At 54.1% G+C, this 19143-nt stretch overlaps 6 protein-coding genes across 6 annotated transcripts in view; 3 read left to right on the forward strand and 3 right to left on the reverse strand.

Moving 5' to 3' along the window:
- Positions 1 to 555, forward strand: part of LAESUDRAFT_713470 (cytochrome P450) — a gene marked incomplete at both ends in the record, with an annotated part of 1974 nt that extends 1419 nt beyond the window's left edge. The window contains 3 exons of the mRNA XM_040906967.1: positions 60 to 146; positions 201 to 292; positions 348 to 555. Of these exons, the coding sequence (XP_040765542.1) occupies positions 60 to 146; positions 201 to 292; positions 348 to 555 (387 nt within the window). The remainder of the gene's footprint in view (positions 1 to 59; positions 147 to 200; positions 293 to 347) is intronic.
- Positions 556 to 2694: 2139 nt separating this feature from the next.
- Positions 2695 to 9522, forward strand: LAESUDRAFT_749367 (ketoacyl-synt-domain-containing protein). Its single transcript, XM_040911555.1, has 9 exons — positions 2695 to 3335; positions 3386 to 4060; positions 4117 to 4444; positions 4499 to 4683; positions 4746 to 5986; positions 6035 to 6244; positions 6294 to 8773; positions 8829 to 9280; positions 9335 to 9522. The coding sequence occupies exons 1-9, from the start codon at positions 2715 to 2717 to the stop codon at positions 9386 to 9388; spliced, it is 6246 nt and encodes a 2081-aa protein (XP_040765543.1). The 5' UTR covers positions 2695 to 2714; the 3' UTR covers positions 9389 to 9522.
- Positions 9523 to 9754: 232 nt separating this feature from the next.
- LAESUDRAFT_812030 (uncharacterized protein) lies at positions 9755 to 11750 on the reverse strand (the record flags this gene model as incomplete). The annotated part of the gene is made up of 5 exons (XM_040914368.1): positions 9755 to 10251; positions 10323 to 11413; positions 11466 to 11489; positions 11545 to 11609; positions 11665 to 11750. Coding segments are annotated over 5 exons (1306 nt in total), but the record flags the coding sequence as incomplete, so codon positions are not given.
- Positions 11751 to 12203: 453 nt separating this feature from the next.
- LAESUDRAFT_677742 (6-phosphofructokinase) lies at positions 12204 to 15566 on the reverse strand. Its single transcript, XM_040905667.1, has 11 exons — positions 15158 to 15566; positions 14858 to 15101; positions 14617 to 14806; positions 14191 to 14513; positions 13949 to 14137; positions 13767 to 13892; positions 13567 to 13707; positions 13487 to 13509; positions 12891 to 13431; positions 12701 to 12831; positions 12204 to 12651 (listed from the first exon to the last, which is right to left on the reverse strand). The coding sequence occupies exons 1-11, from the start codon at positions 15295 to 15297 to the stop codon at positions 12210 to 12212; spliced, it is 2490 nt and encodes an 829-aa protein (XP_040765545.1). The 5' UTR covers positions 15298 to 15566; the 3' UTR covers positions 12204 to 12209.
- A 216-nt stretch (positions 15567 to 15782) lies between these two features.
- On the forward strand, positions 15783 to 18567 carry LAESUDRAFT_724802 (WLM-domain-containing protein). The gene is made up of 10 exons (XM_040908697.1): positions 15783 to 16238; positions 16301 to 16371; positions 16435 to 16449; positions 16503 to 16593; positions 16649 to 16734; positions 16793 to 17031; positions 17089 to 17153; positions 17211 to 17898; positions 18030 to 18473; positions 18529 to 18567. The coding sequence occupies exons 1-9, from the start codon at positions 16001 to 16003 to the stop codon at positions 18109 to 18111; spliced, it is 1575 nt and encodes a 524-aa protein (XP_040765546.1). The 5' UTR covers positions 15783 to 16000; the 3' UTR covers positions 18112 to 18473; positions 18529 to 18567.
- On the reverse strand, positions 18446 to 19142 carry LAESUDRAFT_724804 (uncharacterized protein). Its single transcript, XM_040908698.1, has 3 exons — positions 18654 to 19142; positions 18533 to 18594; positions 18446 to 18477 (listed from the first exon to the last, which is right to left on the reverse strand). Exons 1-3 carry the CDS (start codon positions 19116 to 19118, stop codon positions 18465 to 18467), a joined length of 540 nt encoding a protein of 179 aa, XP_040765547.1. The 5' UTR covers positions 19119 to 19142; the 3' UTR covers positions 18446 to 18464.
- Position 19143: the final 1 nt, after the last annotated feature.

The raw sequence follows: 19143 nt of genomic DNA on the forward strand, positions 1-19143 counted from the left end.
ACCCATTCTGGCTCGGCACTCCCCACGTCGCGTCGGAGGACTTCACGTACAATGGACAGTTCATCCCGAAGGACACGGTCGTCGTCATGAACACTTGGTCGATGCATTATGATGAGACGAGGCACCCGAACCCGGACAAATTCGATGTAGGTTTCCGGCACCGTTGTCATATCCTATCTCGAAGTAACAATGTGTTGCAGCCTGAGAGGTACATCAACGACAGCACTAACAACACCGAGTCTGCCAACCTCGCGGACCCGTACGAGCGCGACCACTGGATGTTCGGATTAGGGTGAGTGCTCATGTCGAACTAATTGTCATGTAGAATGCTGAACGTACTTCGTCAGGCGCCGGATCTGCCCGGGCATAATCGTAGCAGAGCGCGAGATCTGGTTGTCTATCTCTCGTATGATCTGGGCATTCAACATGGTCGAGATACCCAGCGAGCCGATTGACTTGAAGGAGTATGACGGGCTATCTGGCCGCTCGCCCGTCCCCTTCCGCATCAAGCTCGTTCCCCGCCATGAGAACGTTGCTAAAGTCCTCGGCGTCTGAGCGATACTCTGGACGGGCCCGGTGCAGGCGATAATGTGCAGCGGACCATTTCCTACCATTACTCCGTCACAACTGTGTTCTGCGCCTGTTCATCAGTGGTGTATGTAAATTACCATATATTTGTTGCTCGCATTGTCCTAGATCATTCGTTCTGTGTATGGAGAATGCTCAAAATCAAATGTCTTATCACAATCACTAAGATGCTTCAGTATACAAGTCCAGCGAATGGCTCAGTGTTATATTCTGATATTAGTACTGCTTGATATTCGTCTGGCTTGCAAATATCGACGGTGTGCTTGTGAGTACTTGTCTGCCAGTTCTTGCTAGACCACATCGGCGGCTTCATGCTTCGATTGAATCTATCTTGCAGCTCGCTGCAGAGGATGTTTGACAAGTTTGGCTCATCTAACAGAGGTCGTATCGGGCGCTACGGCCTGCTACAAATTTTTACAGAACTTGGCACCACTAGCCATAAATGTAGTCAGTAGATGAGCAGAATTACATCACGTTGAAGTAGTACTCGCATTGATTAGTAGCAATACGTGACTCTGCACAGCCCGTATTATAAGCAACGATTCGTCTTGATATACTTAATGTTCAACAGTGTGGGTCGCCGTGCCAGCTGAAGGGTGCCTAGTAGCAATCACACCACAGACATGAAAGCATTTGCGACCGTTATTTAATGACACGAAATTGTGATCGACTGCCCTTTTGGGAAATAAAGTTGCTCAATTAGGGCATAGTATTGCATAGGTCACACTTTAGAACACATTTTCAGAGCATTTGCGGCGGGAATAAATGCCTTCATGCCTGCAGTGTCACGGCAGACATTTTGCGATTTATAAGTGTGGAAAATAGTGTGGGAATGTCGGCTGATGTTCTTACATTTGTGGCAAAGGTTTGCCAATGTAGCATTTAATCGGCAAGTAGTGCACATTCGCAGCCAAAGTGAAACATTTTTGACATGAAATGCCATCATTGCAAATATTTATCGCATGTGTAAGAAATCAGTCGACATTCACACACAATTTCCCACATATGTCTGCCGTGAATATTGGGCGTCAACGGACCAGCTTTGAACAACAAGTACAAATACCGGGTTCAAAATTGTGTAGATCAAAAAGAAAGTCACTCGGATGCTTGACTCCTTGCTTCCCTTCACCAGACGGCTCCGCAAGATTGCCGTATGCGAAAGCTCTGCCGCTGTCAACGACGTCCTCATCACATATCTGATCGCGCTTTTCTCCTGCCGCCGTGGTGCCTGCGGAAACAAAGAAATTGTTACTGATATCCACAAGCCGTGCTTATAGTCTCGCTCGTGAAGATGGTGGAGGCACCATGCTCCTCGTATTAGTCTCACTGCATCACCGTCAACAGCTGATATTGTCTTTTGGCGCCTCATGAGATCAATCTTGCGCTTCACATATTTTCTGCAAAGAATTCTGACGGACGCCGAAGCGCGGAAGGTTGATATTCTCTCGTCGGAGCTAATCTGCATGCGCAAGTGCGATCCTTCTCTCGATGACATTGTATGTATTATAACTGACTGGTGACGTGCTAGTCTTGGGTTCTGCGGCCGCGACCGCAACACTGAAGCATTGTTGCGAGTTGATTAGTCCGCTCAGAGCGGAGCGGCTTAATGCAACACCTCGATAATGAATTAATGAAGGTGCCGTGATAACCTCCTCAGTGATCCCACTCTTCATTGATACGAATAATGTTGCACCTATACTGTCTCAAATGCGTACCTTCAGACTGCAAATATACTGTTCTGAATTCCCAGTCACCGCCTGTAGAACGTGAAGTCACGTGTACTATCCCAAGCCGGACGCCGTGGATCTGTAGGAAGCTCTTAATAGGATTTGCTTGACCCTATCGAAGTGGATGTTAGCTTCCAAATGAGTTTTCTAACCTTTGCCTCTGTCGGTCAACTCCGCCAGTATACTCGCATGTTGGGACACGCAACGTCGTCTCTTCCCCCCCTCACTCGTCTGCCCATCCTTCTAACGGCCTGCCATCTGAACCACTCAGCAGGCTGATTCTTACTTGCTTGGGGACGGCGCGCACGCGAACGTCTTTTCGGGTGAGTATATGCGTATCACTTCCTCCACAGATGTTGTCAATGTGCTGAAGAATTAGATACAATCCTCTTCATCAACATGGAATGGGCGAGTGATCATGTCTTCGTCTTCGATGGGCAAGGAACGCTTGCATCCTTCTCGCCACACGCAACCAACACCGCTCTCCGGGACGCGAAGCACCCTACAGGACACGTCGCCCTATCAGCATGTCATGCTGCATTTTTGCAAGAGTTGCAATTCCTGCCTCCAGCATGTCAAAGTAGTACCGCTGGCGTGGACTCAGAAGATTTTCAGACGCCAGATGCTCTCCTGAACATCTCTGCGCGATACCGATCAAATGCGATCATCGCCAATACCAATCTGTTCCTCATGCAAATTTTGCGCTTCCTCGCCAACTCACAAGCGGGAGTATTAAGCAAGATGGAGACCCAGCCGCATGTCGGCTGCGTGCTTGGATTTTCTTCTGGGCTGTTCGCAGCTTGTGTGGTCGCCTCCTCGGCTGATCTCCCCTCTCTACTGTGTAACATTGTCGAAGCATTCCGACTCGCCTTCTGGGTCGGATATCACTCGCAGCGCACAGCAGCGTCTATGATTGGTGGAACTCCCGGATATAGGATCGGTTCTCCGTGGAGTCTGATTCTCTTTGGTTCTTCGCGGCCAGAGGTCTCGGAAGCCGTCAAACAGTACTCGCAGGAAAATGTGGGCATAGTAACATTAGTCATACCGCGCATCTGACGGCAGATTTATAGCCTAACACACCGAAAGTCTACCTCACGGCGGCGATAAATACATCCTGTATCACTGTATCGGGCCAACCAGACGTGTTGGAGGTGTTCAAGAAAGGCTATCTTCCTTCGACTACTCATACATCCCAATTTACCCATGTACACACTCTCTACCATGCACCGGAACTGGGAGCAGTCAAGGATGCCGTGATGTTATCTGTCGCTCAAAGGAAGATTCGTTTCCCGTCCTACGAAGACCTATGTTTTCCGATGCGTTCCACCGTTGATGGGGCAACTATTGACACCACACACCATTCGCTCGACCGCAGCCTCGTCGAGGATGTGCTGAACATGATTCTTCTCGAGCCCGTCAACTTTGACTATGTTGTGAGGGCACTGCGCTCGGATATGAGCTCTAGTCAGCAGGACACTCGACCTCACCTCGTAAATCTCGGCCCCGGGAGTGGACTTTGGCGTAGCGTGGCCCGAGCACTGAACGACCTAGATCCAATAACTTTTGATTGGACAGCGGAAGCCGAATCTACGGTCCCATCTGCCAATGTTCCTCGCACCGTCGCACCTCAACGGCCCCATCAAGAGCCCATTGCTATTGTTGGAATGGCCGCGAACTTCCCTGGGGCATCAGAGACCTCGACGCTTTGGGAAGTCCTGAAGAAGGGCTTGAACACGGTCCAGGAGGTGTGCATGATTTTCCATAGTTGAGTAATCATCGTTCACGCCTGAGGCTGTCCTAGATACCGGGAAGCAGATTTAATGTCGAAGATTTCGCCAATGATCTTGAGAGGTCAGGACGCATATTGAAGACACGGTATGGAAACTTCATAGAGAGCGCAGATGTATTCGACCATGAATTCTTCCGCGTCTCTCCCCGCGAAGCGACCAGCATGGATCCCCAGCAGCGAGTTCTTTTGCATGTAGCCTATCATGCGCTCGAGAATGCTGGCTATGTGCCTCACGCCACGCCTACGTTTGATCCGAAGACGTTTGCTACCTACGTGGGAGTGTCGACGAATGATTACGTCGAGAACCTGAGAGACGACATTGACGTGTACTACAGCACCGGTCAGTACGATACAGCCGCATGCCAGCATTACACGAGTTGACCTGCGTTATCAGGTACTTTGCGAGCATTCCTGAGTGGCAAGATCTCCTATGCGTTCGGCTTCAGTGGACCGTCCATCGTGATCGACACCGCATGTTCCTCATCAGCCGTCGCCATATATCAGGCTTGTAGAGCGCTGGTGAATGGTGACTGCAACGCGGCCATTGCAGGTGGTGTAAACGTCATGACCAGTCCTGATGTGAGTATTGTAATATAACCTGGTCACGCGTCCATTAAGTTCACCCGCCTTGCTTTGAGCAGATGTACGTTGGGCTTGATCGAGCCCATTTCCTCAGCTCCACCGGTCAATGTCGCCCCTGGGATGCCTCTGCCGATGGGTATTGCCGTGCCGAGGGCTGTGGAATGTTCGTCCTCAAGCGACTGACCGATGCGATTGACGAGAACGATCGCATTCTTGGCGTCATCCGCGGAGTGGAAGTCAATCAGTCCGGTCTGGCAGAGTCTATTACAAACCCGCACACCCCGACGCAAGTACGGCTATACGAGAAGCTTCTTGATGCCACAGGGATTCATCCGCATCAGATCAGCGTCATCGAGGCTCACGGGACGGGGACTCAGGCAGGGGATCCCGTGGAGCTTGAGAGCCTGCGGAGGGTCTTCGCTGTCAATAGAGCGAGTGACAATCCCCTCCATGTGACGTCCATAAAGGCAAACATAGGACATGGGGAGGCTGCTTCCGGTGCTGCGAGCCTCGCGAAGTTGATTCTGATGATGCGCGAACGGACGATCCCAGCGACGATATCACTACAGGAGTTGAACCCCCGGATTGCCGACCTCGCGAGAGACAATATCGTGATCGATAAAGACTGTACGCAGTGGGATCCCCCTGGTGATCAGCGACGTCTAGCGTTGCTGAATAACTTTGGCGCCTCTGGATCAAACTGCGCGCTCATTCTGGAAGAGCCGCCTATAAATAACCGGCCTTTTGCGACAATAGGAAAGATTGGTACTCTCGTGTTGGGAATCTCTTGTGAGAGCGAGAAATCTCTGGAGCGCTTGAGAGCGCTGTATCTGGATCATCTTGCCCAACATACAGAGGACTGGACTGCCATTGCCGATACAGCCTGTACAGCCACCGTCCATAGGCGGCTTTATCGGTACCGCATCGCTGTTGCAGGAGGCTCGCAGAATGAGGTTATGGAAAATTTGCAGTGCGCGAAGATATCTCGTATACCAAAGACGTCGGCGAACGTGATCTTCCTATTCTCCGGCCAAGGCGAGCAGTATCCAGGAATGGGCTCTGGCATTTACGAGAAGATATCGTCATTTCGTCGGACAGTCGATCTATGCAATGAGAAACTACTCAGCTGGGGATTCCCGGGCGTCCTCGATATCATCTCCCCGCAAAGTCCAAATTTTGCTGCTCGTCATCAAGCCGACGACATCGTTTCATGGCAGTGTGCCATCTTCATACTAGAGTACGCTCTGGCAACTATGTGGATCTCGTGGGGGCTGCGTCCGGACGCAGTTGCTGGATACAGGTGAGCGGACGTCATGTGCGGTCTCGAAATTCAGCTAACGTTCCTTAGCCTCGGGGAGTATGCGGCTCTAGTCTGCTCGGGTGTCCTGTCAGTCGACGATGCCCTCTGGATCGTTGCACAACGCGCGGTACTCATGGGTATGAAATGTACACCACGAGCAACTGGCATGCTTGTGGTCCATGCGAGTCTGGCCATAGTTTCGCAACTCCTCAATTCGGATCGGTGCTTTGACGGACTCTCCATCGCTTGTGATAACAGGTGAATCTGTTGATGTCTTGTCGGCGCGCTAAATCTGACGTTGTGTTAGTGCCACCAGTTGTGTGGTGGCAGGCAACACTGATTCGCTACAGAACTTTCAGCGTCGCTGCCTGCAACAAGGATACAAGTGCGTTCGGTTGGAGGTTCCATATGGCTACCACTCGTCCGCTATGGACCCGATCGTGGACGACCTACGGGCGCTTGGTGCTCGGGTGACACGGTCGCCGCCGATCATCCCCGTACTTTCTGGTGTGCATGGAGTCATCGTGCAACCAGGAGATACATCGATATTCACTACCGACTATTTCGCGCGTCATTGCAGGGAACCGGTGCTATTCCGTCATGGGATATCAAAGTTAGTTCCAGCGGGCCGATATATCGATGAACAGAATACGATATGGATTGAGATTGGACCCCATCCTACGCTCCAGCATTTGATCAACGTTGGAGTTGATGGGGTCGTTCTACGCTTGTTCACTTTACGGAAGCACCAAGCTGACGAGAATGTTCTGTGCTCCGCTTTGACAAAGCTTTACACAAGCAGCAGTGTCATCTCTTGGCGCAAGGTTTATGCAGACCTCGCGCCGACGGCGAAGGTGGCTGACGTGCCTTTCTATCCCTTCGCCGAGACTCGCTTTTGGGTACCGTACCGGGAGAATGCCGCGGTCATCAGCTCTATTTACCCAAGATCATCTTCCCCCCTCTGTGGAACGTGTATAGAGCGACCTTCCGTGGACAATGGAGGGCAAAGCATTTTCGAGTTCAAGATTGATGAAATCGCTCATCTACTCCAGGGACACCGAATCGCTGGGCATGCGCTATGTCCAGCGTCACTATTTCACGAAATGGTGCTGTTCGCGACGCATACACTGCTTGAAATGCTTGGGGAGCATCATCCTGACATTTTGCTGGAGCTATCTGAAGTTGACTACGATAAGCCACTGCTTTACGCTCCACGTTCAAGGAACGCGGTCAGAGTGACCTTGAATCCGATTCACTCTGCTGCGTGGTTCTATGCTTCATTTACGATAAGCTCATGTCTCGGGGCCTCAATTCTCTGTCACTGCCGCGGATCGATTCGGACGAATACGGCAAGCTCTGTAGCATCGGAACTCTCATCTATCATGGAATCCATCGGAATGCGCGATTTGCATAAGGCTAACGGTTGCAGTGAAACGATGTTGTTTTATGCATCCACAATCTACAAGAGATTCGCCTGCGTCGTAACATATGCGGATGTCTACCAAACTATAAAGAGTATTGCAATCGATCCCGATGGCACGTACGCCGATGCGTTAATCCAATGTTCCCCTCTCTCTGCAGGCCCGGAGGCATATCCCATCTTCATGGACACTCTATTCCAAGTTGCTGGGTTTTTATTGAACGGAGACGCCGATGAAAAGGACGCGTTCATCTGCAGTCACACTGACAGGGTGACCGTGATACCAGAACTTATCCATCCCTCGGCTATGTACAGCGTGTTTTGCTCCGTGAAGTGCATATCCTCCAGTTCGGCCATTGCTGATGTATACGCTGTGCAATTAGAGGGTAGTGAAGGAAGTGTGGTTGCGCGACTGCAAGGAGTGCGCTTCAAGAGATTGAAAGCGGACAAACTCGGGCAATTCCTGAACATTTCGACCAAGCGGTTTACTGGCTCCCAGCTGCCCGGAGGCCTGGATAGATTCAATGGTCGGAACGATTACCCTCACAATTATTCTCATTCTACGCAAAAGCTTGCAGATCGGCTGATCCAGGTTGTCGCCCATTCTTGCTGCACTAATACCGAGGCCGTCCATCTAGAAACGCGTCTTCAGGATCTGGGCATCGACTCACTCATGGCCATTGAGCTAGTCAATAATATCAATGAGGAAATACCATTCGCTTCCATGGAGACCCGCATGATGGCTCAATGTGAACGGGTGATTGATCTCGTGCGAAATGTCGAGGATAAATGTCGTCCTTGCGGGTTTGTGGCATCCTTCCCCTATGCTGTCGATGAGAACGTTTCCTCTGCTCGGTCGCGAATTTCTCCCGAGCAAGCGAGAAGAGTGATCTCCTCCGTTCTAGGCATTGCTTCGCAGAATCTATTGGATAGCCAGGAGCTGGGCTATTTAGGAATGGACTCTCTTTCGTCGATTGAGACACGTCATGCTATTCAGTCGATCTTCGGAGAACAATTGCCAGAAGAGATATTCTCTTCATGCAATACTGTTGGTGATCTCGTGTCTGTCGTGACGGGATATGAAGGAGAATGCAACCCATGTGCAGAATTGGACCGGGACCTCATCTTATTGCAAGATTTTCGTCCTGCCGTAGGCATCGATCCTCTCCCCCTGATTCTAGTGCACGATGGCAGCGGAACAGTCCTCCCATATGCTGGTCTCACGTCGCTGTCGCGGCCTGTGTGGGGCATCCGCAATCCTAAACTATCGACGGGCGAACAATGGGATGGGGGAATAATCGAGATGGCTCATGCCTATGCGGAAATGATTACAGCTATCGCCGGAGATAGCGGCTGCATTGTCGGGGGTAAGTATGATTGATATCAGATCATCCTAGGGCCGTTCATTGACATGGCTCTTAGGTTGGTCATTTGGCGGTGTAGTCGCATTTGAAGTTGCTCGACAGCTCGTCGCGGCCGGCATTAACGTAGCAGGAATCGTATTGATCGACGCACCCTCGCCGCGTACGCGTAGTCCGCTTCCGGACTCCATTATTGACGCTACCATCGGCACCGTCATCACCAATGAGACATCTGCAGATCTGTTGCGATCACAATTGCGCCAGGCGACTAGAGCGCTGGTGAACTATGAACCCTCCTCTTCTCCTGCCAGTCACGTTTGTCCGCCTCCAATAGTAATGCTCCATTCCACGGAGGCATATCCTGCGGCCACTGTCGACTCTGAGGCAGTTGCGTTTCTCGCTGAACGCTCTGATCGAGCGAAGTTCGTGCGTGAATGGGAGGAAGATCTCGGGGCGACCATCCCCGTGCTGGATATCCCAGGGAACCATTTTGAGGCCTTTTCCTCGCGGAATGTACGCTAAATCATCCTTGGATGTGATGAAAGACTGACATACTTATCTTGTCAGATCGCTGCTACATCGGAGAGGTTGAGAGATGCACTTGCCATGCTGGATCCGTGATGACTGTCGATGAGTGTGTTGAGGTGACACGGAAGATTCCTTAGTTCCATAGCCTGTCTTTTTTTTTAACGGAGAATGTGTAGATTGTTGTGCTTCCATAGGTCTGTGGGAAATCGGTCGGCATCAATCGACTGTCAGTATTCGAAGACTGCTTGAGAGATTGAATCACCGGATGCATAATGATCTTGCATGAGATGCGTCGTCGAGAAAGTTTGCCCTGCTGCCCTGCCGGTGGACTTGATGTTAGCCTCGCATGCTCCCCCGACTTGCATGCTCCCCCGACTTGCAGTTGCTGAAGTCCCCCCTCCTCATTCGCTCAATCGTCGTTAAATCACCAGATATCAAGTTCACAGCATCCCATGATATCCATAGTACTCTCAATAATATCTATGCAATTGGTTCAAACGGCAGCATAATATGACACGTTGAGAGGATACTGATAAATGACTATAGCGAAAATCAGGGCAAGAAAGCGATAAAATCGAGAATGAAATTGTATCATTGCCGCAGCCACGAGTGGAACCGAGAGGAAGCACACATTCCAAGGCGCCAAGAACGGGCGTAAACACAGCGGAACGGTGATGAATATAGCGCAAAGATCCGGATGCTGTCCATCTGCAACTTGTGCTCAAGAGGACAGGTCCGGCGACGCGAATCGCAGCACACAATGAATATACACAAGGCAATTGGTCATGATCAAGGTGATTGAGACGGCGAAAACAAACCGACACAATAAATCGTACAACGTAAAAGCGAGACCTACGTGGCGTTCATAGTTCCAGAGCAGAAGAGCATATTACAGCGACGGGCAGCGTGCATAACGCTACAGCGGGAGGTAGTTCTGCAGCGTCGGAATGAGTTGTCTAGCAAGCGCAAGCGCAAACGAATCAATCAGCCAACACACAACAAGTGGAGGGGTAATGAGAGTACGCACATAGCACCAACACCCGCAGCGAACGCGAGCGCACCCCAGGCAAGAGACTTGCGTTCTGCCCGTTGGACGCGGTTGTTTGTCGCGATCGGACGCTCATCCGATGCCTCCTCCAGCTTCACCTCCGCCAGCTTCTCTGGAATATCTAATTTCATCTCGTCGTACTCCTCCCGTGGCCGCTTAATTGCCGGGGTCGTAGGCTCAGGCGTCGCCATCTCCATCTCCTCGTCAGACTCCGCATGCACTTGCTCGTGCTCGGGGTTCTCCTCCTCTTTCACCCTCTGCTCCGCCTCACGTGCGGCGCGGTCGGCCTTCAGCCGCTCGATGAGCTCCTTCTGCTCCTGGATGTCCTCATGCATCGTCTCATCTGCGAGACGCTGCTCATCCATTGGCTCATCCTCAACAGCGGTTCCGTCCGACCCGGGCGGGGTCGTTATTTCGAACGATGTTGCCGTCACCACTTCTTCCTTCATAATCACACTGGGAGCAGGCGTGATGTTCTGGGGCTTGAGCGGGGTGACAGTTGGCAGGGAAGTACAGGTGTTTCGTGGTGTGCGGCGAGGACCAGGAGACGCTTCACGCTTCCCGGAAGGAGGGGGGGTCGGGGTCATCATGACAGGCTCGCTCAGAAGAGCGGCGGCAGTCACCGTGCTGAAGGTCGCCCCTGGCGAACATACCGGTGTGACATTGAACACGGAGGGCGAAACAGCCCTACGGCGCTTCGATGGCGTAGGACCGGTCTCATGGCGAGAGCGCGTTGTCACTGGAGTGGAGCTGGGTGTGCTCTGCTGCGCCCTGCTAGAGCGGCGGTACACAACGTGAGGGTCTGGCTCTGCCTCGGCGAGAACGGAGACGAAGGCAGAAAGGCCATAATCCTCAGCGAGCTTCAATGCGTCCTCTTTGTTAACCCAGACACCGGCAAAGCGCGCCTTGCCCTCCTTGTTTGCGGTGGAGATATCGAACGTGTTTTTGACCCAGTGGGCCTCGCCCTTCTCCTCAGGGTCGCTGGCATCGGGGAAGGCAGCGCGATACATCGTAGTCTGGCTAATCGCGCCTGTATCTAGCCTGCGCAGAACGAACGCGTGGCCTGAGGGCTGAACAAATGGCAAGTCAGCCTAAGCGTGGCCAATAAGTGGCTCAACGTACCGTTGGAATCTTCAGCCTTCCGACCTGCCTGCAACGTGAGACTTGTTCCTCCTACATCCAGAAGACAGATCAGACTTACGATAGTCGTGTTCTCATCGCGAACGATTTCCTGAAACTTTACGGTGGGCGGCTTTGCGGGATCGACTGTAAAAGAACAATATTGAGTGACAGATGCGCTGAGATGAACAAGACGACAGACCACGAAGGATATTAGGATTGCAGTGGTTCAATGGCAGTGGCGGACGCACTACAGTGCTACCAGGCTGCTTGACAACGGCGGGCATGATGTGCAAGACGCGAGGAACGATGAGGAGAGAAGGGGGCGTGTCGAGGATCACGATCTCGACGGCGCGTTGGTCGCAGATTCAGCCAACGCCCAAATTTCCCACGCTGTTCCCGGCATTCCCCGGGGCTCCTGCTTTTGGAAACCATCCTCATTGGCTGCCGGCTGGTGGTGGCCACAAATATCTGGTAGCTCTGCCACTGATGAGAGTGTACGCAAAATGAACGACACTAGGATGAATCTGTGTAAAGCATTATATACGCGCACTCGTTTGATGGAGAAATCATGCCAGCATAATCTTAACGACGCCTATCTACGTTGACCAATCGGCAGCAATTCAGCTCTGCTGGCCACACGGCAACGTGTTGCGGCAGAATGCATCGAGTCTCTACGGATTCTATTGTCTACAACAAATGAATGTTACAATACATCAACAAGTTCTTCCATCAGCCTTTATTTCTTCAGTGCGGATCCATTTCCATTTCTACCTGCAAGTTCTTGTCCAGCAATTGCGGCCGCGCAACCATCGCCTCCACTAGCTCATTTATCGATGCCCACCACACCTCCTTCCCTCTTCTGTTCTTCATGTCCGCATGATCCACCATCTCCTGCACCGGCACCCACTTGACCTTCGAGCCCTGAACCGTAATCACCGCCGCCGACTCGGGCGGCGCAACCTTGATGCGCGAGCTCTGCTTCAGCAACTCCGCGTGGTGCTGCTCCATGAACGCCATACACTGGAGTGACAGCCGCACCGCACGCGTCCTATCCATGGGCGAGGGGATGCCACCCTGCAGGGTGTGCCCAAGCATCGCCGCACGCGAGTCGAACAGTGACCCTCCCTCTTCCTTGAGCATCTTCTTGATAAACTCCGTGCTGTAGACATCTGATGCGGCCTCATTCCTACAAGACGGTGAGCAATCGCTCACGCAGATCGAAATGAAGGACGCGCCTCAATACCAATCGTCCCTCTGCCTTTCCCTTCGTATCAAGAGAATACCTCTTCTTCAAGAACTTGACATCACGGCGTAGCATATCGAGGTCGATACCACGTTCTGGCGTGTAGACAATGACTGCGCCCGTCTAAAACGTCTTCCAATATCAGCAACGGCCCCGCACATTGAGCTCGCGTAGAAACTCACCGCCAATGCGCCCATCGTCGCGATATACCCACACTTCCCGCCCTGCGTCTCCACCACAAACACACGATTCCGACTCGCCGACGCACTCTGCTTGATCGCATCACACGCCATCACCAACGCATTCAAACTCGTATCACTCCCAAGACTAAACTCCGTCATCGGCACATTATTCGAGATGGTCGCCGGCAAATGCACCATCGGGATATGAAACGCAGGATAATGCTTCCGCGCATGGTCAAGTATCAGCAGCGCGTTGAACGCCTCGAATCCGCCGATCATCAGCAGCGCGTGGAAGTTGTACTGCTGGAACTTGGCCGCGACCGCGCCGATGTCGATGTCCGGCAGCTTGCGATTCGTGCCCAGCTCCGACCCGCCGCGCGTCATCCAGTTGTCGACACCCAGCCACGACAGCTGGTGCACGTTGTCGTCGAGCAGCCCGAGGAAGCCGTTGTGGATCGCGAATGGCTTGTGGCCCTGGCGCAGGCAGTATCGCACGGCCGCACGCGTCGCGGCGTTCATGCCTCCTGCCGGTGCTCCGACGCTGGAAATCTATATTAACGCGATATGTCGGAGCCGGTGCATGAACTAAGACTCACTGCATGATACCGACGCGCATCCTCTGGAGAGCGGCACGGTATTAATGTACTATATTCGCTCGTAGAACATCTGTTCTCACCAAATGATGCGGTAATCGCGGCTCCTTCTCAAGCTCTGACGTCGCATAGAACCCGGCATGCATCTCTGCAAACTCGGGGTTACGGAGCGACATTGCCTTGGCAAAGTTCTTCTCCGCAATGGCAGCGGACGCCTCACGAGTCTTCCCAGAGCGAGGATAGTCAGAGCATGCAGTAATGACTCAACGAATAAGCGACTCACCACCGCGACAGCCTCCATCAGCGGAACACGCGTGATTTTGTTCCCCCGCATGCCAATCATATACGACGGCGCGTCCGGCGTCGAATCCAACAGCGCATTAACGGCTTCGATGCCTTGCAATGTGGGCTTGTCCAAATATTTTGCGTCAGCATGCATCACACCACAATAGACTGCATGTTCACCATTATGCGATCGAGCGCACACGGCGGGCCACCGCGCTGGGTGTGTCCAAGGGTCGTCACACGCGAGTCGAGTCCGAGCCGGTTCGTGAGCACATCCTTAACGTAGTCCGCATGGATCGGCTGGAGCGACTTGTCCAGTGCGCCCTCGGCGATGATCACGATAGTCTTGCGCTGGCCGATCTCGCGGTGCTGTGGCGACAATCAGCGCTGTGCGTTACAAAACATGAGTGCTGGCCGCGCACGCTCATAATCCGTTGGCACATCTTGTCCTCCCAATCATCGTCCACTGGCGGTGCCTCGGGTATGAAGATAGAGTCCGCGCCGCAGCTGACACCCGCCATGAGCGCGAGCCAGCCACAGTGACGGCCCATGACCTCCACCACGAATGCGCGGCTGTGCGAGACCGCCGTCGAGTTGATGTTGTCGATCGCTTCACAGATCCGGTGCAACGCGGTCACCGCGCCGATCGTGAGGTCCGTCATGGACATATCGTTGTCGATCGAGCCGACGAGCCCGACCATCTTGAGATGTTGGTGGTTTGACGCTTGTTCATCACTTATCTTTCCTAAAGGAGAGGAAACGATGGGTCAGGATGCGGGAAATCGCAGGGAGAGAAGACGCGGCGGTGGCAAGACTACACGTCCTCGTGTTCTAGATTTGATACGTACCTTGTGAGCGAAGAGCTTCGACGTGCTGTGGCCACTCCGATCTGAACACGTCTGCGCCAGTCAACGAGCCATCGCCACCGCAAACGACGAGTGCGTCGATGCCCTCTTTGATCATGTTGTATGCGGCAGTTTGCCGCCCTTCTGTTGTACGGAAGGTTGCGGACCGAGCCGTACCAATCAACGTTCCTCCCTGAGCCTCCAATGAGCAAGGGCACAAACGTCGACAGCCGCATATACGCACCTCTCCAAACCAACCCCTGACATCATCCCATCCTACTCGCACAATATACCTCCCTCTGAGCGTCCGACCACCGATATGATCGCCCGTCCCATCCCTCAGCAGCTCGCCATCTCCGAACCGTAAATTGTGTACGAAGCTTGCGTCGTCGCGGCGGGCGCGGGCTTCCTTGACCTCTTGCGTCTCATGGGCATTTCCGCGCACCAGCCCTTCGTAACCCTCGCGAACGACCCATGCTTCGCATCCCCTATTGGAGAAGAGGTCAGTCAGAAACAGCGACCGTAGAGGCGTGAGGAGGCATACTTGGCTATGGCAGTCTTCACCACAGCACGAACGACGGCGTTCATCCCAGCACTATCTCCGCCGGACGTGAGCACGGCGAGCCTCATCTTGGGCTTCTGTATTTTGGGTAGCGTCGGTGGTACTGGCTTTGGGGTATCCATGGTAGATTACAAGTTGTGCGAGATCGCGAGTGGAGAGCAATATAGCCGGCGTTAGGACGGCGGACGTGCGTATGCGCTTTTGAGCAAGGTGACCGTGTCAGGCGCCAAAGCAGACAGACGCGTCGAGACTATCGGAGACTGCGGAGGTGAAGGTGTGCTCCCTGTAATCCCTATTGGCGAACAGCGAGCATGGCGGCGATGACAGCGTGAACGAGGCCACAGATTCACATTGACAGACATCGTGTGCGGGCGCGGGCGAGTCTCGGTCACGACAGCCACATCTTCTCACTTCATCTGCCTCCGAATAGATCGCTCGAGGCTTGTGGTGATAATGCAAGGAGGGTTCTAGGAGAGTGCTGAATGTGTAGGAGTAACTTAAGAAGAAAACATCCGGGATCCGGTCTACTCTACGCACAATTCTGCGGCGGCCCACCCGGCGTATCTCGTAGAAGAAAATACCTTCATACATCAAAGACGAAAGGAAGGCTGCACGTAAGCGGCAGCATCCGCCAGTGCTCAGAACAATCCCAAAGTTAGTGCGCGAGCAAAGTCCGCGCGCGGTGGCTGAGAGTTGTTCAGCATCAATATTGATCGATCAAGTTGTGGCCTATTGGGGCTGATCCCGTCTCAAACTTCCACATTCCCACTCGCTCAAGACATCCAATTGTCCAAGTCCATTCACCAGTCGACAAACGCGCCTGCCATGGTGCACGTCCGCCTCAACGCGCACGAGACCAATCCCAATCAACACGTCAACTTCATCACCGCGCTCCCCCATCCCGACACCGCCGCCCATGAGGCCGCACGCCAGCTCCTCCGCGCACTCGCCGCGCAGGTCCGCCCCGTAATGAAGGCGCACGGATTCGTCGTCAACAGCCTCGAGGAGTACGAACACAACCGTGTCTTCGCGGGCCGCAACTGGAACAACGGCGAGGTCGTTGGTGGGTCAGTTACCTTCTCGCGATTAGTGCTGTTCCACCTCATATCGTGTGTGATCGGACAGAGCTGGTGTTGCGGGGTGCAAGCGGCTCGTTTCAACCCGTCTCGTGGCTGATGAATACTCTGTGCCATGAGGTCTGCCCTGCTCACATGCTCCTGAAGTGTTCGACCCATCTGACACGTCATTCGCGATCCTAGCTAGCACACATCGCCGTGCGTGTGTCTCCTTCACCGCTTTTGATTCCTTCTCATTAGGCATTTTGTAGCACATGAACCATGGCCGCGATTTCCAAGCACTCTGGGCCAAACTCCGCAATGAAGTGCGTGAGCTGCAAATGAAGGGGTACTATGGCGATGGTGAGCCACTTGCTCTCTTAACCATCTCTTCGGAGGTAGTGGACAATCCCCGTAGGATACTGGTCATCCGGCACGCGCCTCGCTGACTCCGCCCGAGTCGGCGAGCAATCCTTCGGCGCGGACGAGCTCCCGGAATACATGGTCTGTCTCCCCTTCCCCCCTTTCCCTTCCCGACGTAATTGACCTCCCACCCGCACAGTGTGGTGGAGCCCAAAAGCGCACCCGACCTACCGCTCGTCGGCGCCGCATCCACACTCGCACGCAGCCCGCGGGTCCCAGCACTCACACTGGCGTGCAGACGGCCAAGCAGCGCAAGGCGGGCGCGCGCGTCACCACACAGGGTGCGTTTGGCAGCGGGCCAGGCAAAACGCTCAACGACGATGTGAGTGATGAGGAGAGGAAGAAAGCAGGGGCCGGGTTCAGGAAAAAGGCGGGAAGGTAAAGAGACGGTTGATTGGCCAACGTTTCAGGGCTGACGTGTTATGATTGATTTAGTAAGCGCGCGAGGCAGGAGAGGGCGGAGGCTGCTGAGCGGAGGCTGCGTGCGCTGCAGGGGCAAGGTGAGAACAATTATTCTCCCTCCGGCACCCGCACCTGAATTGACTCGCCCACCTTAGCTTCCTCATCGGTCCCCTCCGGTAGTAACAACCCACCGCCCTCCGATGACGAGTCGTCCGACACCGAGCTCCTTCCAGAGACAGATCAAGACCGCCGGCGCGCGATGATCGACACGGCGGAGGGCGCAGACGAGCTCGAGGGGCTCCGGAGCTCACGAGCGGACGTATGGGCGGACTTCTTCGTCCGTGCCGCTTCGTCGTCGTCCTTGAAGCAGAGAACGGCTGTGCCGGACGCGGGATGCGACGTGCAGAAGGTCGGAGCGGCCGGAGGGACGGGCGCGATCTCTTCTGGCTCTGGCTCTGGTTCCACCAAGAAGGTAAAGAGAATGGGAAGGGAGGAAGACCAGCCGATGTTGGAGGACTGGCTTCCGTCTGCAGCGCTACCTTCCGGCAGCTCGAGCACAGGAAAGAAGCCCAGACAGACAGGCAAGTCCGCTATCCCTTACGGCAGCCTTGTGGAAGACGAGGTGAAGCTGCGGAAGAGGGAGTCGTTCGGCTTGACCGGCTGGGGACAGAGGCTGGGCGATGGCAGTGAGCTAGCAAGTACTAGGCTCTCGGCTCTGGCGAGGGGATGCAAACCCAATGCAGCGGACGCGAGCGAGGGTGCGAATGCGACTCTGAACAGCACCAGTGCGCAGTCCCGCTCGCCCAGTCCTTCCGAAGAATGGACATGCCTCATGTGCACGCTGTGAGTGTCATTCCACCATTCTCATTCGCGTTCTCTTTTCCCGAACCTATGTGTACCGCGCTCCAGCGAGCGTCCGACCACACCCTGACACTTACACTGGCACCGGTGCTGACGCTCTTAACCCTTTCTAGTAGGAACGAACCCGGGCACCTGGCCTGCTCAGCCTGTGCGACGCCCCGTGGAGAGTGGAGCTGGGCCGAGAATTTGACATAACCCCGTGTTCGTCTGTGGATGGCTGCGCTTGTACTTATGGAGGGAGATTAAGAGCGATCGGAGGATATTTCAAGCAAAGTTCAGTCGCAGGGTGGATGTGGACGCTAGGTTCGGAAGCATCGGAAATCTCAACTGTGGATCGTCGTGTCGCCGTATGTGCGTTCGCAAACTGCATTATATATTTACGTGCAAGGCTGTGCGCGAAGTGGAGAAGACGTGGTTATACATAAGGTTTAGACAATAGATTGCAGTGTGTTATGGGTACATCCATGAGTTGGCGTTTCCAATCCAGTTCGTGTAGATCAGCATCACTTAGCCCTACGGCCATAAGATCCCCGCACGGGTTCAACCTTTCATTTCCAGCACCTGGGCAGAGGAATAAGTCCCATCGTACATGGAGATAGTTGTCATGTACACGCACAGGATCTCGTAGTTCTCCTGCGCCACATGCTCGGTACCGCCGAAGGCATAGTTGCATCCAGCCTAAGGCACAACAGGCGATCAGAACGGTAGTCAACCCTGCCGTCCACTACCACACTCACCAAATGCTGTCCCGTCTTCCCAGGGACCCTCAGACCCTGCACATACGCCATCGCATGGTACAGCTTCTTCCCGCCCTCCTCATACCCGCCTTCAACGGGGCGCCTGCCAGGTGGGATCTCCCCGCGCGCCGTGCGCACCCACTCCATCGCCTGCGGGTCAAACGGGAGCAGGTCATATCGCCCGCGGTGCTCGTGCTCGCCGCCGCCATACGGCACGCGGCACGGCGGCGAGAGGTGCGGGCCGATCTTGCACGGGTGCACCGCGTTCGGGAAGATCGCAGACCCGATGTAGATGGGCGACTGGTCCGCATCCAAGCACACGGGCGGACCGAGCTGCTGGCTTGCGGGGAATGCGGACTCGGTGCTCAATGGGATGCGGAAGCCAGATGGAGGCGGCGCCTGGTACGGAGGCGGCGGCGCAGACCGCTCGCCGAACTGTGCTGACGGGAACGAGGGCGGCTCCATGGTGGTGATTGTGGTTTGCGAGGGT

The sequence above is a fragment of the Laetiporus sulphureus genome (genome assembly GCF_001632365.1).
Source record: "Laetiporus sulphureus 93-53 unplaced genomic scaffold LAESUscaffold_14, whole genome shotgun sequence".
In the NCBI taxonomy this organism is placed as follows: domain Eukaryota; kingdom Fungi; phylum Basidiomycota; class Agaricomycetes; order Polyporales; family Laetiporaceae; genus Laetiporus; species Laetiporus sulphureus.

Bases quoted from the DNA above. Each gene is read 5' to 3' on its own strand.
- LAESUDRAFT_749367 (XM_040911555.1), top strand. From the start codon at position 2,715: ATGGAATGGGCGAGTGATCATGTCTTCGTCTTCGATGGGCAAGGAACG. The intron at 4,445-4,498 runs GTCAGTACGATA...CTGCGTTATCAG, and splicing joins TGACGTGTACTACAGCACCG to GTACTTTGCGAGCATTCCTG. The intron at 9,281-9,334 runs GTACGCTAAATC...TTATCTTGTCAG, and splicing joins AGGCCTTTTCCTCGCGGAAT to ATCGCTGCTACATCGGAGAG.
- LAESUDRAFT_677742 (XM_040905667.1), bottom strand. From the start codon at position 15,297: ATGGATACCCCAAAGCCAGTACCACCGACGCTACCCAAAATACAGAAG. The intron at 13,893-13,948 runs GTGAACATGCAG...TATTTGGACAAG, and splicing joins GTGCGCTCGATCGCATAATG to CCCACATTGCAAGGCATCGA. The intron at 13,432-13,486 runs GTGAGTCTTAGT...ATAGATTTCCAG, and splicing joins ATGCGCGTCGGTATCATGCA to CGTCGGAGCACCGGCAGGAG.
- LAESUDRAFT_724802 (XM_040908697.1), top strand. From the start codon at position 16,001: ATGGTGCACGTCCGCCTCAACGCGCACGAGACCAATCCCAATCAACAC. The intron at 16,239-16,300 runs GTGGGTCAGTTA...GTGATCGGACAG, and splicing joins GAACAACGGCGAGGTCGTTG to AGCTGGTGTTGCGGGGTGCA. The intron at 17,032-17,088 runs GTAAAGAGACGG...TGATTGATTTAG, and splicing joins TTCAGGAAAAAGGCGGGAAG to TAAGCGCGCGAGGCAGGAGA.
- LAESUDRAFT_724804 (XM_040908698.1), bottom strand. From the start codon at position 19,118: ATGGAGCCGCCCTCGTTCCCGTCAGCACAGTTCGGCGAGCGGTCTGCG. The intron at 18,595-18,653 runs GTGAGTGTGGTA...GTTGTGCCTTAG, and splicing joins GGAAGACGGGACAGCATTTG to GCTGGATGCAACTATGCCTT.